Below are 21,948 nucleotides of genomic sequence, written 5' to 3'. Positions count from 1 at the left end.
AGCATTTTCTGTTTTTGTATTTAATGTGTATTTTGTATGCTATGTTTGTTTTATGTGGACCCCAGGAAGATTAGCTGCTGCGTTAGTGGCAGCTAATAGGGATCTTGATAAAGGAATAAAGGGTGGCCAAACATGAACAGGATTATCTCCACTGATCACATCTATAGAAGATATTCTTTGATTCATATTTATTACTTTGAAAGGAAGCTGAACAGGGCGTCAACATTTAAATCTACTGAACTTAACTCATTAGGACTCAAAAAGAAGATGTCCAAAAGTCTGGAGATATTGAGACTTTTAAACGTAAACTAAAAACGTATCTATTCAGTCTGCCTTTTATGTTGGGTTTAACAATTGTATTACTTGAATGTTTAATATTGATTTTAATGTTGTTTTATTATTGTATTAATCTGTTTTTTTTATTATTTATCTACTCAATCTTCAACTCTTATCCATACCCTTTTTTATTTATTTATTTTAACCATTTCTATTCTTAATGTTAATTTGTTGCAAATATTTCATTTTAAAAATCAAGACAGCTCCTGACTTGAATGTCCTTACAAAAGCCTCAAATTGATTCATCTGCATCATCTCCTGTGTAAAAAAAAGGAGAGGCACCCTACTGCAGGCAAGATGGCGCCGCCACAACATCCACACCGGAAGTCCATACCGGATGTCCATACCGGAAGTGATTCTTTAACCCCCTCTCTACCCAATGCCGGATGCTTCGAACTGGAAGTTTCTTCTTCGTGTAGCGTATTGATTGCATTAGTCTGTCGCTGCTAAATCAATTAGCAGAAAGCTAGCGATAAAACAGCCTTCTCGAGACACGACACTCCAATAATTAAAGTGAACACACATGCACACTGCTCCTTCCATTGTGTGTGCGTGTGCTTGCGTATTGAAATGTATATTTATTCCTTTCTTCCAGATGCATCCGTCGATTATTGAAGGAGACCAGGGGTTGGAGTACACAAGTGTGTCACCATCCCACTTTGGCTGTCCCCTCTGCCCCAGCTTCACCACACGGAGTGCAGGAGTCATCAAGAGGCACCTGGAAGCTCATGTGACAAATGCAGTGCATTTCATGGGTATGGCCTTAAAAAATATCTTTTTGAGATCATATACCTTCACATGTCATTTTTAACGATACCTTGGTTTCTGCATGTCTAAGGTCATACTTTAACCAGTGTTATATTGTAGTTGCACTCCTTTGCAACTGTTTATAAGCTTATCACATAAAGCAAGTTTCTTTCAAGTGATCCCTCGCAGCACTCAGGGGAATTGTTTCACTTTTTGAAATAGACGTAACTGTTTATAGTAAGGAAAGATACATCTGTATATACTTTATTTATTTTTATATTTAAATATATGATGTTAAATGAAAATGTTTCTCTCAGATACTGGATGATTTTTAAAAACAATTACTCTCGCCCTTTTTTTGAGAAATGATGATCTGCAGATGCAATCTCCACTGCTCCAGATGAGCCAGATGTGGGTCAGTCAGCGCCGGCTACTGCTTCAGAGGAGCCCATTGCTTCAGAGCCCATTGCTTCAGAGGAGCCCATTGCCCCAACCCACATTAAGTGCCCGTACTGCCCAGTTGTCCTCTTTAAGAGGAATTTGGTTATACATGTTCAACGAAAACATGATAAAGAAAAAGACATCACGGAACTCAAGCTGTACACAGAGATCTATATTCACCACAAAAACAACAGAGGCTCCCCAGAAATGTGTACTGTACATCTATCATCAGTGGCTGACAGTGGTGCCTCAAGTTGAAATATTTTAGTCCTAATATTTTATGTTGATTTGGAGTTTGTAATAGCAAAAGTGCATTGTTCTTTTTCAAGTACAACATTATCAATACAAAAGGGTTAAGACATCATACATATAACATTAAAAGAACATAAAATAAAGTATAATTCTACATTTCAAGTAGGGGTTGGATGGAAAGAAACAGTAGCTATGTATACATTTGCAGTTTTTCTAGTCATTCTAATTGAAGGTTCCAACTTCAATGTTTTCATGGACGCCAAATAAAGTGATCTTGTTAAGACATTGGTGTACATGCATCAAGCATTCAATCTGAATAAAACTGTTTGACAAGCTCAGAGTGTTTACGCCCATCTAATGTCTCAAAATAGAAGGAGAAACCATTCCCTCCGTTTGTTCTTGTGGTTAATGAACACCCGTCACTGTGTCATTGTAACGTGTTACAAATTATGTTAAAAAAGAAACAGTCACCACACACCTCTACATTTTCCTCCTCCACTCGCCCCTGCACCATAGATAACATTCTGCTCTTCTCTCGTGACTGTGGATCTACTCTGGATCTGTATTTCATTCATTCATTAATCTATACATATGATCACATAGGCAGACAGCATGCAAGGTAATTTGGAACAAACACTACAGCAAACTGTACTGAGGTACAGTCAGGCTAACACAACATAAAATAACATATGACCCAGACAAAACAAGAGAGGCATATGCAGATGTCATCACGGCAGCATCATAATCAGCTTTAAGTATTTCAACACACACTCGGAACAAAAGGCTGCGCATGGCTGAGACGTTAACACTATAACTTAGTGATTCGTGCAGGCTTCTAAGTAACTTGAATTCTCAACAGCCTGTACACTTTTGGAGTCAATCAACTAGTCAATAATACTGATACGATTAAAATGTAAGTGCAAAAAAGTTCATAGAATTACGCGTAAACCTACGTGTTTTTGAAGGCTTTTATTTTGCGTTCACGTTCCTGTTTTTCAAGGCTTTTATTTTTGTAACTTCCGGTGTGGATGTTATTGCAACGTTTTTAGCTTTGTAACTTCCGGTATGGACTTCCGGTATGGACTTCCGGTGTGGATGTTGTGGCGGCGCCATCTTGCCTGCAGTAGGGTACTCTTGAAAAAAAGGGTTAAAACTGTGTAATTTGAATGAGTGCGTAACCAGCTAGCAGGGAATATTCCCACTACATTGGGTAATATATTCCCTATAAATTCTGATAATGTTTCAAGACAAGGTTCTGAGTGTAATATTCAAAGAACATCTTAAGGATGTTTATCAGTTTAAAAATGTTCCTTTTTTAACTATTAATGACAGAAGAACAGTTGTCTTTAACATTCAGGTCCAGTTTTGATAATATAATATTGTTTCCATAATGTTACTTAATCACAAAGAAGCAACATTCTCAAGTAACATGTAAAAAATGTTTTCAGGATGTTTCTGTCGCCTCAAATCACAACATGTTTTATTTAAGAATATTCTGTTGATATTTAATCAGAACAAAGATAGAATGTTTTATCTTTAACATTCAAAGGATGTTTTGATAACATTCTTTGGGTTACAGATTATTGAATGTTTTTAGAGTATGTTATCTGAGAACAAATTGTGAACATAAAGAAAACTTCCAGCTGAGAATGTTTGAAGAACATTAGGGCATAATATTGTCACTTAACATTTTATAAATGTTTTTAGTGGATGTTACTAGAGAACATTCTTTGAACACAAAGCAAACTTCCCGCTGAAAACATGGTTGGGTATAGGCCAAGTACTTGAACCCTGCAGGTTAAAATGATCTGGCTCTGTGATCGACTGCATCAGACCTGATCCTCTCCTCTGCTCTCTGCTATCTGTTGATCTTCCTGGATTACAGCAGGAAGCGGACGTTCTTAGAATAACACGGAGCTAACGAGGCTAACAGGGACAGCACAGACAAACACAAACAAACACAGCAGCTTTATTAGTCTGTTTCCTCTTCATACAACGTGACAGTTTGATAAACCGCCTCGTTTCCACACGGTTACCCTCACACAGGAGTGCGGGCTGCTGCCATGTTGGACGGGCCGGCTGGGTTTGGAGGCTCTTCCTTCCTCCGGGCTGAAGATGTCGGTGAGACTCGCTAGCTGCTCCTGAGCTCCTCTCTGCTCCTCTCTGCTCCAGAAGTCTGCTGTGGTGGCTCACTCAGATCAGGGTAAGTTATCCCACATGCACCCAAGAAGTTATGAATAGTTGTGCAGGATTAGCAACAGTATGTGAACAGTGTCTCTTTATTTTAGCAAGTCGAGTTAACTTTCCTGTTTGACAGCTTCACACAGGCCAGAGCTCCGAGTACTGATTTAAGGAGATAATGTTCATTTCTTTGTCTGCTTACTTTTATAAATACTTACATTTAATGAGCATGGATGGAGATCAGTCCAAATTACTACCCATGCTTTTTAAAAAATGTTTAAATTATGATGACTTATGTTGAACACAATGTGCTCAGGCTAAAACAACAGTGAAAGTTGCTATTTTGAGGACATACTTAGATCTTATTATGATCACTGTTTAAATATAATATTTAAAGTAAACGCACTCTACTGTAGAGATTCAGATGAGCTTGGACTTGGTGTGCCATAATAATAATACTTGGTTACAGGTAACAAAGTGCTTCACAATGGGCAATAAAAACAAGTAGAAATGCAAATAAAAAGAAGCAATACAAAACTTAATGGCATACAAACTTATGAATTAAATTCAATTATTTAATTTAATTTAATTTAATTTAATTTAATTTAATTTAATGAAACCACAATAAAAGCTTTCCTGTAAAAATGTGTATTGAGTAATGAAATAAAACAAGGGACTGACTCTGCAGGTCTAGTCTCCTTTAGCATGCTGTTCCAAAGTGTAGCCATCTCCCCTTTGGTTTTCAGTCGGGACCATGGAAGAGCCAGCAGAGCACTGCTAGAGGATCTCAGACCACGTCCTGCTTCATAGGGGGATACAGGGTCAGAAATACAGAGAGGGGCAGGTCCATGTTGTGTTTTAAAAGTGATTAAAGTGCCTTAAAATCAGTCCTAAAACCAACAGGGAGCCAATGTGTGGGTTGCTCCTTTGCTGACATACTTAATTCCTATTATGACCACTCTTTAAATAGCATTCAAGATCAAGATTCAAAGGTTTTTATTGTCAATTTTCACTGTATATACGAGACATACAGGAAAAATGAGATGCTGTTTCTCTCTTCCCGCTTTTAAATATCTAAAATTTAAATATAAATTAAATATAAATCATATAGCATTAAGATTAAATGCACTTTGCTGTAGAGATGCTGTTAATCTTGGACTTTGAACACTCCTCGGTGTGCCATAATGATCACTAGTGGCCAGAATATCCATATGGCAACATATCATCAACCTGTCCCTTTTAAAGGTGACATATCACGCTTTTTTCATCAATATATATTGGTCTAAGAGGTCCCCAAAACATGTATTTAAAGTTTATGCTCAAAAAAACACTTTGAAATCAGATTTTGGCATGCCTGAAGAACCCTCTTTGTCAGTCCTCCTCAGAACACGCTGGCTGTTTCCGAAATCGCCTACTATACTAGCAGTACGTACTGATATGTCCAAAATTCAGTATGTAGTAAGTAGTATGTGAACAAGAGCAAAATCTGCAGTATGCCAAAACTCCCCGGATGTCTACTGATTCGGGAAAATATCTCAGTGTGCATCGGACCAGTCTTCCTCGCGTACTGTTTCCCACAATGCACAGCGCTCGTTCTGCTTTTTCTTTTTCCTCATTTTTTGACGGGAGGAAATCCATTTTTGGGTGCTGTGAAAGTTATCAAATTACATATAAACCACTTCCTAACTTTTTAAATCATAAATGGATGCAAAATAAGCATTTTATTTATCGGCTTCGCCGTTGTTTACTTCCGCTTTCCGAAACCGGAAATCCAGCGAAGTCTGGCTCAGCATGCTGCATGACAGATCGGACAGAACAGTCATACTACATACTAAATTCCAACGCAGTATGTAGTAGGCAATACCTACTGCCTACTACATTAGTAAGTAGTATGTAGCAGGCCGTTTCGGAAACAGCCTCTGTTTTCTCTCTGACCACGCCCCCTCAGGAAGTGGATGTGGCCTCGGCTCTCCGGCATGTTGATCTAATGTTTACATGTTGGCTGAATATACACGGCTGCTCACAGATAGCGTTACTTCAACCCTCTGAATCTGATCCAGAATCTGATCCTGACTGAGAGGCGTCTGTAGCAGGACCTTTCTGAAGGATTGGTCACAGATTTAGTGTTTCTTGTTGTTTTATTTATCAGTATGTCGACGTGTGTCTTGGTACACAGCTACGAACATGTAGCTATATGGCTATGCTAACTAGCGCTAGCACTTATCCATGGCAAATAAAAACCATCCACTAGATCTTCAAATCTGCAGACGTGGGGAGTAAAACCGACCTCTGCCAGAAAGGCAGCAGGACCTTTCTGAAGGATTGGTCACAGATTTAGTGTTTCTTGTTGTTTTATTTGTCAGTATGTCGACGTGTGTCTTGGTACACAGCTACAGCTACAGCTAGAGCTATGAACATGTAGCTATGTGGCTATGCTAATTAGCGCTAGCACTTTTCCATGACAAATAAAAATCTTCCACTATATCTTCAAATCTGCAGACGTGGGGAGTAAAACCGCCCTTTGTGTTTATTAAGACAGCCTACAACTAGCATGCCTCCCTCCTAAGCTCCTTGTTAGCACACATGTGTGCAGGTAATGAAAAACAGAGGAGGGGTTGAGTTGTATTTTATACAGTCTATGGGCTGAACAAGCTCCGAGCTCTGACTCTGTGACAGACCGGATATTGTTGTTACGTAACAAAAACACGGAAGTCTGAAACGGCTCGTTTCACACACATTTACAGAAAGGTGGAGAAATCAAAACAGGGGCAGAATGGATTTTTTTCATTCTCGGGGGGTTTGTAGACATGCCAGGGACACATATTTCGGGTAGAGAACCATTAAAAAGTCCATTTTGCATGATATGTCACCTTTAATACTATATTGCCTGTGTGCATTATATATGTTTTAATTCAAATATAATATGGCATTTTAAACAGATTTCTCTTCTAATTGACCCACTGTGGCACAACTTAATGACCCCTCACAGCTCTGCTTATGACATTAATCTGCATATGATTATTTAGCAATTCATTGATCATGCTACGGTCGCTGCGTTGTGATGTTATCATGTGCATTGTATTGTATTGTGAGTTACTCTGCGATTCCCACCTCCAATAGTCACAAAAAGTTACTCCAAGCTTTTCTTTTAATCTTGATGCTGCAAAAATAAACAAAAACACTGTTGCAAAAAATCTTCATTAGATATGCAAACATCTGTAAAAATGATGACCAGTGATCTACTGCCAAACTGCTCCTCACTTTGAAGTCCCAAGTGTCAGTTAAATATTTGACAGTATCCATTGCTGGAAGTCAAACTGCACCGTCTGGTTCAGGCTTGGAAGTGTGTTGCACTTCTACTGGGTGTGTATGGGTGTGATTCAAAAACCTGAGCGACACATCTGAACACAAAGAGGCACATTCCTCTCGTACTCACATGAACTTTGATGACTTTAAGTGTGCACGACATCATAAACAATGCAGAATGAGGAAAACAGATCTGACAAAGTATCTGAATCCTAAATACATGGTACCATCTCAGACAACGCTTGTCAAAAGACGGTGAGCAGGGTCTCATAGAGCTCAGTCTGTAGCCTCAATTAACTTTAATGTAAGGTGACAAAATGACAATGTGACATGCTATTAAAAAAAAAGTGTCTTTCCAACATATTGTCCTTGTTCTTTTCCTCCCAGCTAACCCAGCAGTCCCCACAACATGTAAACATATTAACTAAGAGTAGCTGCAGTCTGGTGGGGATTTATCTTCATGTTCAAATGGTGTGAAAAAAAGGACAGTTCATGAGGCTGAATCTGATTGTGCAAAAACTTTCATGCTGACGAGTATAAAGTGAACGATGTAATTTATGTGACTGCATGGCACATTGAACCCTTTTTATAATTCACTGAGACAAAAAGCCTTTTATAGTGTTTCTAGTCTCCATGTTTAATTTGTAGTGAGGAACAAAATGCTTGTGCAGTTTTAGATGTCAAATGATTCAGTTAAAGGTGTCAGCCTCCCTGCCTGACATAGACGGGTCTCAGAGGCAGGGTCTCAAATTGGGATAGGACCTGCAGGGTAACTCACAGCACGATACAATGTAATCCTGCATTCATGTGGTGTCAGACAAGTGAGAAAAATAAGTTTCGGTGTTGAAAAATGCTCGTAAACATCTGCCCTAGTCAGAACAACACTTCAGAGACTCTGGAAAGAATTTGGTGATGGTTGATGGTAAGAAACGTTTTTATCGTTGTCATCAATTCACGACTTTCTGAGTTGAAAGAACATGAACACACCGAAGTCTGAAGAAAGTCTTCCTTACATGGAAGCTGTGATCATCTGGGGAGCACATGAATGCAGAATAAGATACACTACAGAGTGCATGACCAACAATGATAATAATATCACAGTACAGTGAGTCTGCAAAAATGTATTTATGTATTATTATTTTATTTTTTTAAAGTAAACTTAAGACATACCTTTTTAATCTACCTTTTTAATTTGGAAAAATTATTTATTTATTTTTAGCCCTAAGCTGTATTATTATTATAATTATTGCTCTAACATTTATTTATCTTATTTATTTATTTATTTATTTATTTATTGTATTCATCTGATCTTGTTAACACTACCTTATTTTAAACTTTTCTTCCCACTCTTACTTATTTTATTAATGTTACTGTATTGATTTTATTTTATTTTTAAGTTTTTTATTTATAATCATGCCTATAATAATTTTACCATTGCTGTTGTTTTCTGTCTCTCTGTTATTCTGTGAAGCACGTTGGGCTGCATGTTTTTAATTATGAACGGTGCTAAATAAATAAAGTTGAGTTGAGATGATACGTCTCAATATCTGATAAACCGAAAAATGCAAAATGCCCCTAAAAGGTAAAAAGCAGGATTAATGTCTTTAGCTCCACCATGGGACTCATGAAGTACTTCCACTGTCGTATTAAGAGTGAAATCTGTTACTAGAACTCTGTTTTTTCTTTATGAAAATATTGATATTAAGCCCCAGCAATGCACTTTCACTTCTTCTTTTAACTGAAGAAATGATGATGAACTCAGAGAGTTTGTTTTCATTTTCTCTTTGTCTTCTATAACAATGAATAGACCTCTCAAGCGCTCTGACTCTAGACTGTAAAGATTCATGGTGTCATATAAGCCCATGTGAGCTGGGCACATAAACATATTTATGACACGATGATGAAATACTTTAAACACCAATAATTCAGTCAGGATCTCTAGCCTTGTCACCATTTGAATCTTTCCTGTCTTCTTCTCCTCTCTCTGTGCAGGAATGACGATGCACAGCACTCCCGTGTCCCAGGACCCCTCCCATGGTGCAGGGGAAGGGGCGGAGCTAATGCACACCTTATCCAAAGAGACCCTGGGGTCTCCAGATGCCTCTGAGTTGGGGAGCCCTCGCTGCACTCCACACTTTGACCTCCTCAACATGGTCGTGTCCTATAAGAGGATGGCTCTGTTTCTGGAGCCCGTCACAGACGCAGTGGAGCTGGTGCGCTTCCTGCTCGGGTGTGTGTGTGTGTGTGTGTGTTTGTGGCTCGTTATAACATCATATGATATCATTGCTTCTGTCAGTGAATAGAAAGCTGAAGGCCATATTTAAAGAGTATTAAATGTCATGTGCTCCTTTAATCCCTCAGATGGAAGATGCCCGTGTGCTCTCTGCTGGTCTGTTTATTCGTCAACGTCTTCTTCTGCACTGTCACTGAAGGTAACATGAGGCGTTCATATGGGTGGAGCTTTTGTTTGGGGGTTTTTAGAAACCCTTTAATAATTAATTATGTCTCTGCTGTGCTGTGTCTGCCTCTCTTGTTTTAGTGGGCTGGTTTACAGTGGGTTTGGTGGCACTGTCGGCGCCTGCTGCCCTGGGTTACCTGCAGGACAGGTGTGGGGGCAGAGCCTCAGAAGCAGAGCTGGAGAAAAGACGCTTCCATGCAGTGCACCGCAGAGACCTGCAGACTGTGCACCTCACCAAACAGGAGGCCATGATGGAAGTCAAAGACCTGTAAGACTGGGCTCATGTGCTTCTTCTAGAATTATCAGTGTCCATGTTTATGATCATGATATAAACTTAAACAGTTATAGAAGTACAAAAGTCAAAGGAAACCTGATGTGAAACTTTAGAACACAGTTACATAAAGCTGTCTTTCACACAATTTTATAATAATAATAATAATAATAATAATAATAATAATAATAATCTTTATTTCTATGGCACTTTTCTAAACAAAGTTACACAAAGACACAAAAATAAACAATGAAAAAAGAATATAATAATAATAATAATAATAATAATAATAATAATAATAATAATACAAAATAATAAAAATTAGAAAATAAATAAATAAAGGAACTTCATAGTACTAGAATACATAATATGACATCAAGAGCAGAATCACATGTTTACATAGTAATGAAAGCCTTTGAATTCTGTGATCTGATTTTGGTGATCAGTGATTAATCGGGCAGCTGCATTTTGAGTTAATTGAAGGCGGTGAACAGGAGTATCAGATAAACTGGAGTAAAGGGCACTGCAAAAATCCAATCCTGAAGAGATTAAGGCATGGACGACCTGGCGCAAGTCGTTAAATGATAAAAATGATTTGATTTTAGGAAATTAGTTTGAGATGGATAAAATGTGTCTGCACTACCTTTTTAACCTGGGCATCAAAACAAAGCTTGGAGTCAAACAGCACATGGAATGATTTTAGGCATCATTTTGTTTTAATTGAACTTAAAGGGCAACTTAAACTGTAGAGAATAAAAAACAGATGAAAACTGAAAGATGAAGGGCAAAATTAAACCTAAGGTGTAATCTTGGACAGCACACAGCCTGTCCAGGGGTTTGGTGTTCATTTCATTTTACTAGGGGTGAGCCCGACTAAGGATTTTCTTAGTCGAATCTGATTCATCAGATTTTGCCCATAGTCGACCAATAGTCGAATGTTTGTTGTTCTTCCTTATTGACCCAAAGTCTGCATGATGGTGACCGCATGACAATATTACACATAACCCTTTGCTATTAAGAGACTGGTAGCTTAAAGTTAAAGGGACAACAGAATATTATAAGTATAAAACTAAGATTTTTTAAATCTATATTGCAAAAACAACGAGGTGATGAAGGAGAGAAAACTGAAATAAGGCTGCCATCCCTTAAACATGGAACAACGCGCCATTATAGAGAAAGGAATCAGGAGATATATAAACAGTGTTCACACAGAGGAGAGCAGCACTGTGGAGGGTAGTTTGTCCAACTTAAGGCTAAACATTTGTATAATGTTCAAAATCAAACCTGAACCAGCTAAAGGGTTTTTAAATCTCTTAACAGAACCTTTTAAAACAGTCTTTCATCGCGTCTTTGTCCGCTTGAGTCTTTTCAAATTGTACGTGAGGAAAACCATCGTGTGTACGGGCAGAAGTGCGCTCCTGTCTTTGTTGACTGTAAATCCTGTCTTTGAGAATATCCTCTCTGATGGCGTGGAGGTGGATGGGATGCTGTGGATTGTTTTTGTGTTCTTGCTCGTTCTTTTGGCTCCGTACAGGTTTTGTGTGGTCCGGTAATCCTTGATCTCACAGCTCTCTTCATGAAGCTGCTCCTCATCTTCATCACTAGTTTTTAGGATCAACTGAAGTTTTATTTCCTGACATTTTGAGCTGCCATGAACGTAGAAAGATTTAAAGACCAGCTGAGGTACGTCTGCTCCACAGCTCCCGCTAAATGGTCCACCTTTAATTACCAGGGGAGATTTAATTACCACTTTAAGAAGATTTAACACTTCAAGAGCTGTTCTCAGAATTACATTAAATAAATTTATATTTATATAAAAATAGGCTAAATGAGACACAATTTTTATGGGAAACAGGAAAATAGTGTAAAATTAGACATTGAGCACCCCCATGGTTTGAATGGAATGATCCACGTTTCATATGCAAATATTCGACTATGAGATTGGCAGTCGACTAAGGCTCGTTCGAACGAATCGTCGAATATTCGACTATTTGGGGTCTTCCCCTACATTTCACACAGGATTTTTGCAGCAGACGAATCATCCACAAACAGACCTGTTAATATCACACATTAAAACCCCTTATGAAGCATTTTAAGTTGAAAATTGTCCAAAAAAATCAACATTGTCAAGAGCTCAAGAAAGGCTTTGAATCGTGATGCTGTTGTACACTTCTATGAATACTTCACTTGCATTATAAAAAAAACTGCAAACCATCCTTCTATTTGTGCCATGTGGGCTGTGTGACGGTCTGTTAGATCTCTGTCAAAGTTTATCAAGATTTCCCTTTGTGTGAGAGTTGAGGCAGTTTGTCTGCATGTGTGTTTATGCTCATTGGTGGTCACTCCAGTTTGTAACGTGGTGTTTGTTTCTCCAGCATCAAATTTAGGGATGCTGTGGGAATGACAGATAATATTTTAAACAAAATAACAAAACTCTTGTAAAATCAGATTATTTATTTTTCTGCATTTTTTATTATCTCATCCTGGAGGCCTGTTTGATTCATTCCTTACCCCAGGACACGTTTGCAGAGCTGTTAAAAAGGAAACCCAAACTTGTGTCATCAACACATTGCCCTGGAGCTCAGCTTATGGCATCATATCAACAGGATAGAGGAACAAACAAGCTTGTTGTTTATGTATTACATCATTATAATGTGTCAATAAATAACTATTCTATTCCAGAGAGTTAAGAATTAACTCACTGATAACGACAAGAGTATCTTAAACAGGATGAGGAATAACAGGGTGTGCCCGCCTGTCAGATGATATGTGTGATATTTGTACACAGTGTTTGTTTGTGTGTGGGTAGAAGTGTGTCTTTGTTCTCACTCTGTGTTTGTGGGTTTGCTTCTGTTTCTTTGGCAGGTTGAAGCACCTTGACGACATGCTTTCATCAGCCTGCCTGTCAGCCGAAGCTATTTACAAGGTCCTGTACTGGGATAATCACACCAAGTCATCGAGGTCTGCACACGCACACGCACACGCACACGCACACGCACACGCACACACACACACACACACACACGCACACGCACACGCACACACACACACACACACACACACACACGCACACACACACACGATCATCATCTAGTGTACAAGTATTGTTGCAGTAAGCTAAACGTGGCATTTGTCTTCTCCCCCCAGGTTCTATGGAGGAATGTTGATCATGGTTTGTCTGCTCTATGTTGTTCCTGCCGGCTGGGTGATCGCTCTGTTCAACAGCACCATCTTCCTGTGGAACAGAGACTTCTTCAGAGGTAAGGTTAACATGTCCACAAGAAGCAAATGTGAACACAGATTTAAAATGATATCGCTGTAAACTAAAAATCTTCTGCTGACAGTTTTGTTGGACCTTCGGAAGCTGACCCACATGGGCCAGACTGAGGCCTTAGAGGGGGCAGTGGAAGACCAGGAGCTGGGCAACTTGTTGGACAGGACGCCCACACCGACAAGTATCGAGGTGAGAAGACAGAGAGTGGTGGAGAGAAGTGCCTGCTGGTGTTTATACAGACTGATTAAATTAGTGCGATATACTCCACAACCTGCCATGACCATCAGCATCTTATCTAGCTAATGAGACATTGACACATGATGTATGGAGTGACTTATTTCTGATCAGATTTGAATCTCCTGCTACAGAACATAGGCTTAGACAGTTAAGGTTTATTTACTTGGGTCTTATATAGATTTATAATAATAATAATAATAATTATTATTATTATTGAGTTTTCTCTCTCTCTCTCTCTCTCTCTCTCTCTCTCTCTCTCTCTCTCTCTCTCTCTCTCTATCTTGTGACCACATGAGAATGAACATCTAAAAGGGAACCTAACCAGAGTGTGTTTCTGTGCGTTTGATGGCAGGACCTGTCTCCTGGCAGTGTGGAGGAAGCGGAGGAGGCGGAGCCTGATGATGAATTTAAAGACGCCATTGAGGTAAACACTTCTTTAAACTTAATTTGTCCCTTTCCTGCAACATCTTTTTTTTTTTTTTCATGTTCTGTTATTTTTGTGGTTTTCTTTTCTGGAAATATTAACGTCTGTGTGATAAAACCAGATCACACAGTAGAATTAGAGACAAACCAGGCAGCTGAGTTGTGGAAGACAATTAAAGTAAACTGAATGTATCTGAGCTTAATTTGGAGTGCCATGGCAAAAGTAGGTAAGAATAGAATTTGGATTTTTGACTTTATAGAAATATACATTTGGCATAAACCTGTCTGGAAGAAACCTATATATGTTAAACCTTCCCTCTCACCACACTTTACGTCCTCTTTTCTTCTGCTCTCCTCTGAACTCAGGAGCATTCACTGTCCCTGCAGGTGAGTGTCACCCCCCTCTGGTAGAACAGACTAGTGCTCTACCCCTCACTAAACTAGCTCTGCAGTCCTACCCAACACATGAACGACAGCTCCATGTGTTGTAACGTGTCAGTCTTGTAGTTCTTTGCCCCGTAAAGCATGGTTTGGATAGAACCCTGTGTGCACTGTCACTTTGAATGGCAGCGTTTGTGTAACATTGTTTTCATGTGTCGTTCTGCTTCCTGGTTAGGAAACCCCTCTGGTCTTAGTGGTAAGTGGATTTCATGTGTTTGTCACACAAGCATGAGTTAGGTGACAGTGATAGCAGTTATTGCTTCATTCAGGGTGCTCATTCATTTCTGGTCTGCACTCCTGACATCGTTCATGAGACATTCTGCATGAGTGAAATCAGTTGTTGTGTTTACATACAGGTGTACTGCTTTTGAACTCACACTGAGCAGGACTAAGTTATCCTGAGAGCAGGGCCTAGATAGAAATGTGTGCCATGGCATGCCGCACCATGTGCCACTGCATGTGCCAGGAATTTAGCAGCATGTGCAGGGGTTGATGGTATGCCAAATGGGCTCCAGCAGCTGATTGCTAGGTCATCTAGGTACCGCTCACAGGTAGAAGGCCACTAACAGACTGTCACACCAGTACCACCCATGATGCATACAAAAAATGTCATCGATTTTGCTTTCCTGCCATACATTTTTGCAATCTTTATCTTTATGGTCAACATAAATGAAACATAGTGACTGTAAGTGAGTGTAAACATAGGAATGAAAACACTTCCTTGTATCTAAAGAGTGTTTTTTTTGGTGCCTCCATGATGACAGGAAGGTTATTCCATAGCCAATGTAACCAGTGTGTATTTATAAAGCACCATTCATACAAAGAGAAATTCAAAGTGCTTTACAGAGTTAAAAACAAAAACCAGAACAGTAACAATCAACAAAAACATACAGAAAACACTTAAAACATTAACATTTTATATGCAGCCAGTTATGTTTGATCTACTCTCTCTCTCTCTGTGTACTTATGTAACTTAATGTACATAGTAAACAGTGTTGGGTCTTATTATTTATTTAAATTAGGAGGGATTATTCCAAATAATCAGCTCCCTTCGCTGCTCTGAAGTCCTTAACTTGCAGAGTCTCACTGTCCCGTCGGACACAGAATCACAACTGATCTCGTCTTAACCAAAATGAACCTCCGCAGGGTGCCCGTATGCCCAACATCTAATTGTAGATCCAATATCAGGTTAATTCCATAACGCCATACCTTGTCAGAAAATATCCAATTTAAAATATGACATTAAAAAAACAGAAGCATTAAAACATAAAACATTTTAAAATTGAAGATGAAGAAAGAAAGAAAGTAAAATTTGTTTAAAAAATGTCATTAAAACTCAGTTTGTCAAAAGAAATTAAAAGTTATTGTTAGCCTAGCCATAGTAGCGGATAATATTTATTGATATAAGAAAGACATCATGTGATCCCACGTGACATCATTACTTACTTGGGGAGATATCAGTGATGGAAAGTGGGACCACTACAGAGATCTGCATACCAGCATAGCAACTGGCAGTGCTGCTATCCCCCACCTAGCATCAGCTGCTGGACTACCGGCACATGCAGTGGCACGTGGTGTGGCATACCAATGGCCTCTTTTCAGTCTCCCTGTCCTCCTTCTTTGTCCTCTTACTCTGTGGTCCTCCATCTGATAAAGGTGTAGTTGTGCCTTTGGTTGAACTGGGGAGTAAACCTTTAAATACAGAAATATGCAAACCTATAAATGTTTATAGTTATAGAAGTATAAACTATGCTATCATGTATTTATATGGTCATAGATAAAACGATGCAATTAAGGCGTTATTCGACACGGGGGACTTTACCCAGGAACTACGTGCATTTCAACCAGTGGACTTAGGGTCTAAATTTAATTCAGGGGGAAGATAATCTCCCCCCTAAAAAGCCCCCGCTAGGGGGGTAGTACTTTTCAAAGGTCCCAGGACTTTTGGGGGTCAGGGCCTGCAATGCTGAACGTGTCTCATTGGTGGATTAACCGCAGTGTGTTTATTCCGCCCGCCGTCCACAATAACATCACACACATCTGTGATTCACTTGATTTCTCTTTCTTTCATTAGTTTTATTTGTTCTATCTTTTTTGTATGTGTGTGTACTTTTCAAAAGAAGAAGCTGTGATTCTCTTGATTTAGCAGCTTGTAACAGTAGTCTTCTCTCAGCCCACCGTGAATGCGTCTCTCCCGGTGTTACAGTTTTAAAAGTGACCCTGTAAACTGGAGACCTTCAGCTGAACGTGTCAGTGTTTGTGGAGTTTACACAGCTGTTGAAACACAGAGGGAGTTCCTGGGAATGCAAACTAGTTTAGTTTTTATTAAGATTTCAAAATATCCTCATCAGTTATTTAATGATTGTCTAAAGACATTTATGAGGGATGCATCCGTCTGAAAGTCTCCAGTTAACAGGGTCGCTGTTTAAACCAAAACACCGGCCGATCTCTGCCACGGCTTTTTGAGTTCAAAAGGATTTTAAAGCCGTGTTGAAACGTCTTTGCTACTCGCGCTTATCTCCTCCAAGTAGTTCTTTGTTCCAGCTCATCAGAGGTGGTGTCCTTATTTTTGCAGATAGATGAAGTGTGGCTGTAGTTGTATTTCTCCCCTGAAGCTTTACTTCTTCTCATCATCACGCTTTATTCATGCACTAGCTTAAAGCATAACCAAGAGTTAGATTATTTAACCCGACTGCTGGGCTCGGCTCTGTCTCCAGACTAGGTTTTAATACTCCTGAGAGCCAGCCTGTGTTACTGTAGCTGAAACCGTACCTAACTACCTTCTCCTTTGACTCCCCCTCATTTCCTGCCTCTCTCTCAGGAGGACGATGACGGGCCTCTTGGCGCTCCTGAGTACGACACCATCTCTGAAAATGGTCTCTTGAGCCGCAACGAGCCAATACGCGCCAAGGTGTCCAAACTGACAGAGAAGCTACGCAAACGCTACCCTACCACCAGCACAGGTCAGTGCGCTCTGACTCATCCACCAGTTTGTTTCCTCTTATTCAATCACAGTTTTATTCTGAGCACAGTCTCATATCTTTGCTCTGAACAGATGCATTACATAATATGTGTCTGTCTTTTCCTCCACAGGCAACTGTTCAAACTGTAGCGCCGTGTTCTCGGTGCTGAAGAAAAGGGTGAGACTGAAAACTTAAGAGATAGAGGAGCCAGGGATATATTTGGGTGGCACGTCATCAATGTATTTAATTTTATCTCAGTGTTGGCTCGCTCTGTACTTCAACATGGTGTTTCTTTGCTTCACAGAGGAGCTGCAGTAACTGTGGCAACAGCTTCTGCTCCAGATGCTGCTCCTTCAAGGTGCTGAGGTCTTGCATGGGGGCCACAGGTGAGACTGAAAATGATAACTGCATTATTCAAAGTAGGGATGCACCGAAAATTCGGCCACCAAAAGTTTGCTGCTGAAAATGGCCCAAAAGTGCATTTTCGGTTTTCGGCTGAAAGACTTTTATCACCGGAACAACATGGCGGAAACAGAATGTTTTGATGACGCAAGCAAAAACTGTGTCCAGTACGTGCTTGTCTGGATAAAGGCCAACATGTCTGCATCCGTTCTTCCTTTAACTGCAGCACTAAAGCGTCTTCTAAGCAAAGAGGTTGAGACGGACCACGCAGTGAAAACAATGAAAAGTACACCCTCAGAGTCTGTCAGCACACGTTTCACTGAGATCTATTCAGATCCTCTGCACTTCATCAAGACTGGACTTGATCCGCGTTATAAAGATCATTACTTGGATGTGGGAATAAAGCAGCGCGCGCAAGAAATGATCCAGGCCACGATGGATGCGGAGAACCCGAAGAACAGAGCGCAGAAAAAAGGACTCGTCTCTCTGAACCAGATGAGGGGCATGCACCCTCGTTGTCTGATACGTTCAATGAGATCATGATTTTAGTGAGGTTAGTACACAGTCAGAGCCAGAAAGGCAATGATAGGGGCAGGGGCGTGTCATGAGCTTTTGACCGGGGGGGCCCAACTGAGGCTCTCACATAGGCAGGGGTGGCCAGTGGATTTACAAATAAATAACATTGACCCTTTCTGTCTTCACAACCTACCTTCATTAAAGTATTAAACAGTTGTTATATTCCCTTTGACTTAAAACAAACAACCATAAAGTGGCATACATCTTCTGAGCTTAATTCTTTAAGGACTTACAAAAGATGTTTTTTCAAAGTCACATTTGAGGGCACTTATAAAGAAATCTACTGTCAGCCTTTTAACTCATCCCAAATTATAGATTTTAACAGAAACCCCACCTCTGGCAAGGCGAACAGCCAATCATAGTTTAAATCCAATTGGATTTCAAGGGGTGCCAGTGCCACCCTTGGCCGCCCCTCGGGACACGCCACTGTGTAGGGGAGACCAGGGACAGTTGTAACATTTCTAACATTCATGTCTATAACTTTGAGCTCCTTTAACCCAGTGTGTTCAAACTGCTCTACAAACTAGCTTCAAGTGTCTGCTAATAAATGGCCTAGAAAATGCCTGTGCAACACAAACAGAAAATGCATGACTTAATCTCAAATCCAAGGAGTGAAATGTTACAACTGTCCCGAGTCTCCCTACTAAAAATTGGCATAATAATTTATTTCGGTGTTTCGGTTTTTGGCCTTGGTTTCCTTATTTTCAGTTTTCGGTTTCGGCCAAGAATTTTCAGTTCGGTGCATCCCTAATTCAAAGTGTTTTTTCATAAAGAGATGAATGAATTTCATTTTGTTCTTCCTCTGAAATGATCTGATTCTCCTGTTCTTGTTTGCTCCTCAGCTCCAGAGGCTCAGAGAGAGACTGTGTTTGTTTGTGCTGCCTGTAATACCTCCCTCAGCAAGTTACAATGAGCTGGCCCATCTCCAGCTGGAGATGATTCACTGTTTGCCCCCAAGGCCTACTCCAAGTCACTGAAACCCTCTCATGCCTCTGTTATCGAGCGAGGCACTTCTGTCCGTCAAAATACCTCCTGTGTTGAACTCCCACCCCCTCCCTCCCTCCCTCCCTCCTACACTCACCTTACCTAAACCACTTGCATCCCTCTCTGGAGCTACTTGTGTTGCTTGTCAGACTTCTCCTGTATGAAGTCCAACATGTCCTCTTTCATCTCTTAAATGAAGAACTGGACCTTATGAATCATGAGACTTTTTGCAGAGCTCTAAAATGAAAGGAGCTTTTCTCTTTGCTGAGCAGAGGGAAGGTGGAGGCCAGAACTGAGCTGGTGGTGTCAGTTGTTACAGATAAGGTTATGGGCTGTCAGTCTTTCTGCTCCTTCACGCTTTGCCATGCCACAAAGCTGATTCCTCTTAAATATCTTCAGCCCTGTGTAGCAGATGAAGTGTACTGTAATGCAGAGAGGACTTTCTGTGACAACACGAAATACGGTTCTGTATGTGCAACCAAAAAGAAGCCCTACATGTGTTTTAGCACCTCGTTGTCTGCAGGCCGCCCAGTCGACTTTATCTGAGTTTGAGCCTGGCCTCTTCACCAACCTTCACCACACTTACAACCTAGCTCATCAACAGAATCACGTGATTAGTTCTAGGTTTGTCGGTTTGTTGGTTTGTCTGAGGCTTCAGAGGCAGTGTTTTCCCGTTTCTCTTGGCGTCTACTATCACTGCACCCAAAACATTCCTCTTGTTACCGTGCACATGTTTTCCCATGCCTCATGTTGGTAAATGAAGGGGCATTTTGCTCAGAGAGCTACATTCAAGAGCACAAAGCAGTTTTAATAAAACTCACCGACTTTGTTGAGGTTTGTTTCCTTGGCTGGTGTTTTCAGCAGCTTACAAAACATGAAGGGAACAGAGATGAATCTATGATAACTGGCAGTGAATTGAAAATGACTGCAGTGATTACGTTACATGTTTGATAAGTTACCTGTGATTGTTTCTGAGAGTACAATGAACAAGGATTTGTTTAGTGGACTGACTTGGTCTACTCGTACTGATCAAATTTGTGCTTCATCCTGGATCTACTTCTCCCTGTGATGACAGGTTAGACTTCTGGAGGATAGCTGCAGAGTAGAAGTAATGAAAAACTACTCTAGGACCCTGTTGCTCATTTATTCCTCGTACTGGATCAAAGTTGACCTAACTGGACTAAAGTTGTTAAATGATCTGATTAACCAGCTCAAGTTGTCGTAAGAGCCTCACACTCTTGCAAGCGGGACTTCAAAGAACTAATGTGGAGGCGTTAAATCCGATCATGTGGATCTTGGTGGTGAAGTAGTTTTAATCATGATTCAGACACAGATGATTGTAACTGTTTGCTTTTATTGTAATCACACATAAACTGTTATTATGAAATGTTCTACTATATCTAATATATTTAATTTAAAACTCCAGAAAGTGCAAATTATTATTTGATCCTTTTCTCTCTGTACATATTGTCCTTATTTTATGGATGAGAAATGACATTATCGAAATAAACTGGGATGGTTTGATTACCGTCAACACAACAGTGTTTATTGTGTTATTTTGACCTCATCTTGAAACCTCTGCTGGTGTTCTTTTTTTATTTAGAAGAATAGAAAAAGAGAGGCCAAAGTAATGACTCTAACGAAGACGTGCAAATGTAAATAAAAGCTTCATAAAGCATAGTGTCAACATGAATGCCAGCATTATTAGTGGACTCATACAAATACCTTGACACAGTGTTTGACTCCAATTTAAAATTCACAGAAAACAGCTGATTTTAAACACCTGATGCGCAATCTAAATTATTTAAGAGTCTACACCATCCATGCAGTTCATCAGGGAAGGGCAAAAACCACCAGCCCCCAAGAAGATCAAGAAGGGCCTTTTCCAAGCAGAACAATCGTGGAAGATGAGAGTGGACCTGGGAAGGAGACTTGTCTTCCCCCAGTTTGTGCAAACATCGCTGAGGCCCAACTTGGTCTTATGGTCAGAGGAGTCAAAAAAGATCATCCTGATCAAACTGACGGTCCCCTGGGAAGATGGTTTTGAAGACTAGCCTAGCGAATTCCCAATTGAGGTCGGTGCAGGGGTTTCCTGGCACAGTCTGTGTGGAAGACACTCAGCGCTGGGAGTAGCAGGAAGGGAGAGGAAGACAGCTGTCTTCAGCTGCAGGTTGGGGGAGGCAGTGGAAAGAGCATCTTGTTGGCTCTGGAATAGGATGGAGGAGTTGAGCTGGGGGCTAGGAGAAGATGGGCAGTGACTGGCCATCACTGCCGGACCCGCCAACTGGAGGGCATTGTGGTTTAGGGTTGAGACGCCCAGTGAAGGTTGGACACCACCTGAAGACATCTTCTCCTGGCAGAAAGTGACAGTCATGCAGTCATGACTGAGTATGTAGCCTCATCAAAGATGTATTCAACAGAGTCTCAGAGAACATTTGATCCAGTTTGTATCCCTCTTTTTTTGAAAGTCTTTTAACGTTTTGTTTTATCTGCTGGTTTCATGGTCTCTCTTTGAAAGACAAGAACAGTCTGAACTGTATTGTTAAAGTCTGCTCCAAAAGTATTGGTGTACAGCAGCAGGATCTGGGTTCCCTTTGGAGGAACCGCGTCACCAATAAAGCCAGATGGATAATAGTCCAACCTGGAAACATCCGAG

General features: G+C 40.3%; 1 protein-coding gene and 1 long non-coding RNA gene across 5 annotated transcripts; both read left to right on the top strand.

Annotated features, from left to right (window-relative positions):
- Window positions 1–706: 706 nt before the first annotated feature.
- LOC117816192 lies at window positions 707–1,751 on the top strand. The gene is made up of 3 exons (XR_004631906.1): window positions 707–849; window positions 932–1,091; window positions 1,447–1,751. It is a non-coding gene; the product is annotated as an uncharacterized LOC117816192 (long non-coding RNA).
- Window positions 1,752–3,591: 1,840 nt separating this feature from the next.
- zfyve27 (zinc finger, FYVE domain containing 27) lies at window positions 3,592–20,833 on the top strand. 4 transcript variants are annotated; one of them, XM_034688201.1, is made up of 14 exons: window positions 3,592–3,979; window positions 9,256–9,493; window positions 9,625–9,695; window positions 9,803–9,989; window positions 12,858–12,953; window positions 13,140–13,252; window positions 13,337–13,455; window positions 13,856–13,927; window positions 14,293–14,313; window positions 14,543–14,563; window positions 17,189–17,330; window positions 17,461–17,507; window positions 17,635–17,716; window positions 19,151–20,125. In XM_034688201.1, the coding sequence occupies exons 2-14, from the start codon at window positions 9,258–9,260 to the stop codon at window positions 19,219–19,221; spliced, it is 1,278 nt and encodes a 425-aa protein (XP_034544092.1). In that variant the 5' UTR covers window positions 3,592–3,979; window positions 9,256–9,257; the 3' UTR covers window positions 19,222–20,125. The 4 variants fall into 4 exon arrangements, with proteins under 4 accessions (XP_034544092.1, XP_034544094.1, XP_034544093.1 ...); XM_034688203.1 differs by lacking the exon at window positions 14,293–14,313 and having other exon boundaries at window positions 19,151–20,833; XM_034688202.1 differs by lacking the exon at window positions 14,543–14,563 and having other exon boundaries at window positions 3,642–3,979.
- Window positions 20,834–21,948: the final 1,115 nt, after the last annotated feature.

This window comes from Notolabrus celidotus, chromosome 7 (genome assembly GCF_009762535.1).
Source record: "Notolabrus celidotus isolate fNotCel1 chromosome 7, fNotCel1.pri, whole genome shotgun sequence".
Taxonomy (NCBI): domain Eukaryota; kingdom Metazoa; phylum Chordata; class Actinopteri; order Labriformes; family Labridae; genus Notolabrus; species Notolabrus celidotus.
Note: the sequence above shows the minus strand (reverse complement) of the source record. Positions and strands in the feature narration are given on the sequence as shown.

Coding starts and splice junctions, on each gene's coding strand:
- zfyve27 (XM_034688201.1), top strand. CDS start 9,258: ATGACGATGCACAGCACTCCCGTGTCCCAGGACCCCTCCCATGGTGCA. Junction 12,954..13,139: donor AATCACACCAAGTCATCGAG/GTCTGCACACGC, acceptor TTCTCCCCCCAG/GTTCTATGGAGGAATGTTGA. Junction 14,314..14,542: donor AGCATTCACTGTCCCTGCAG/GTGAGTGTCACC, acceptor CTTCCTGGTTAG/GAAACCCCTCTGGTCTTAGT.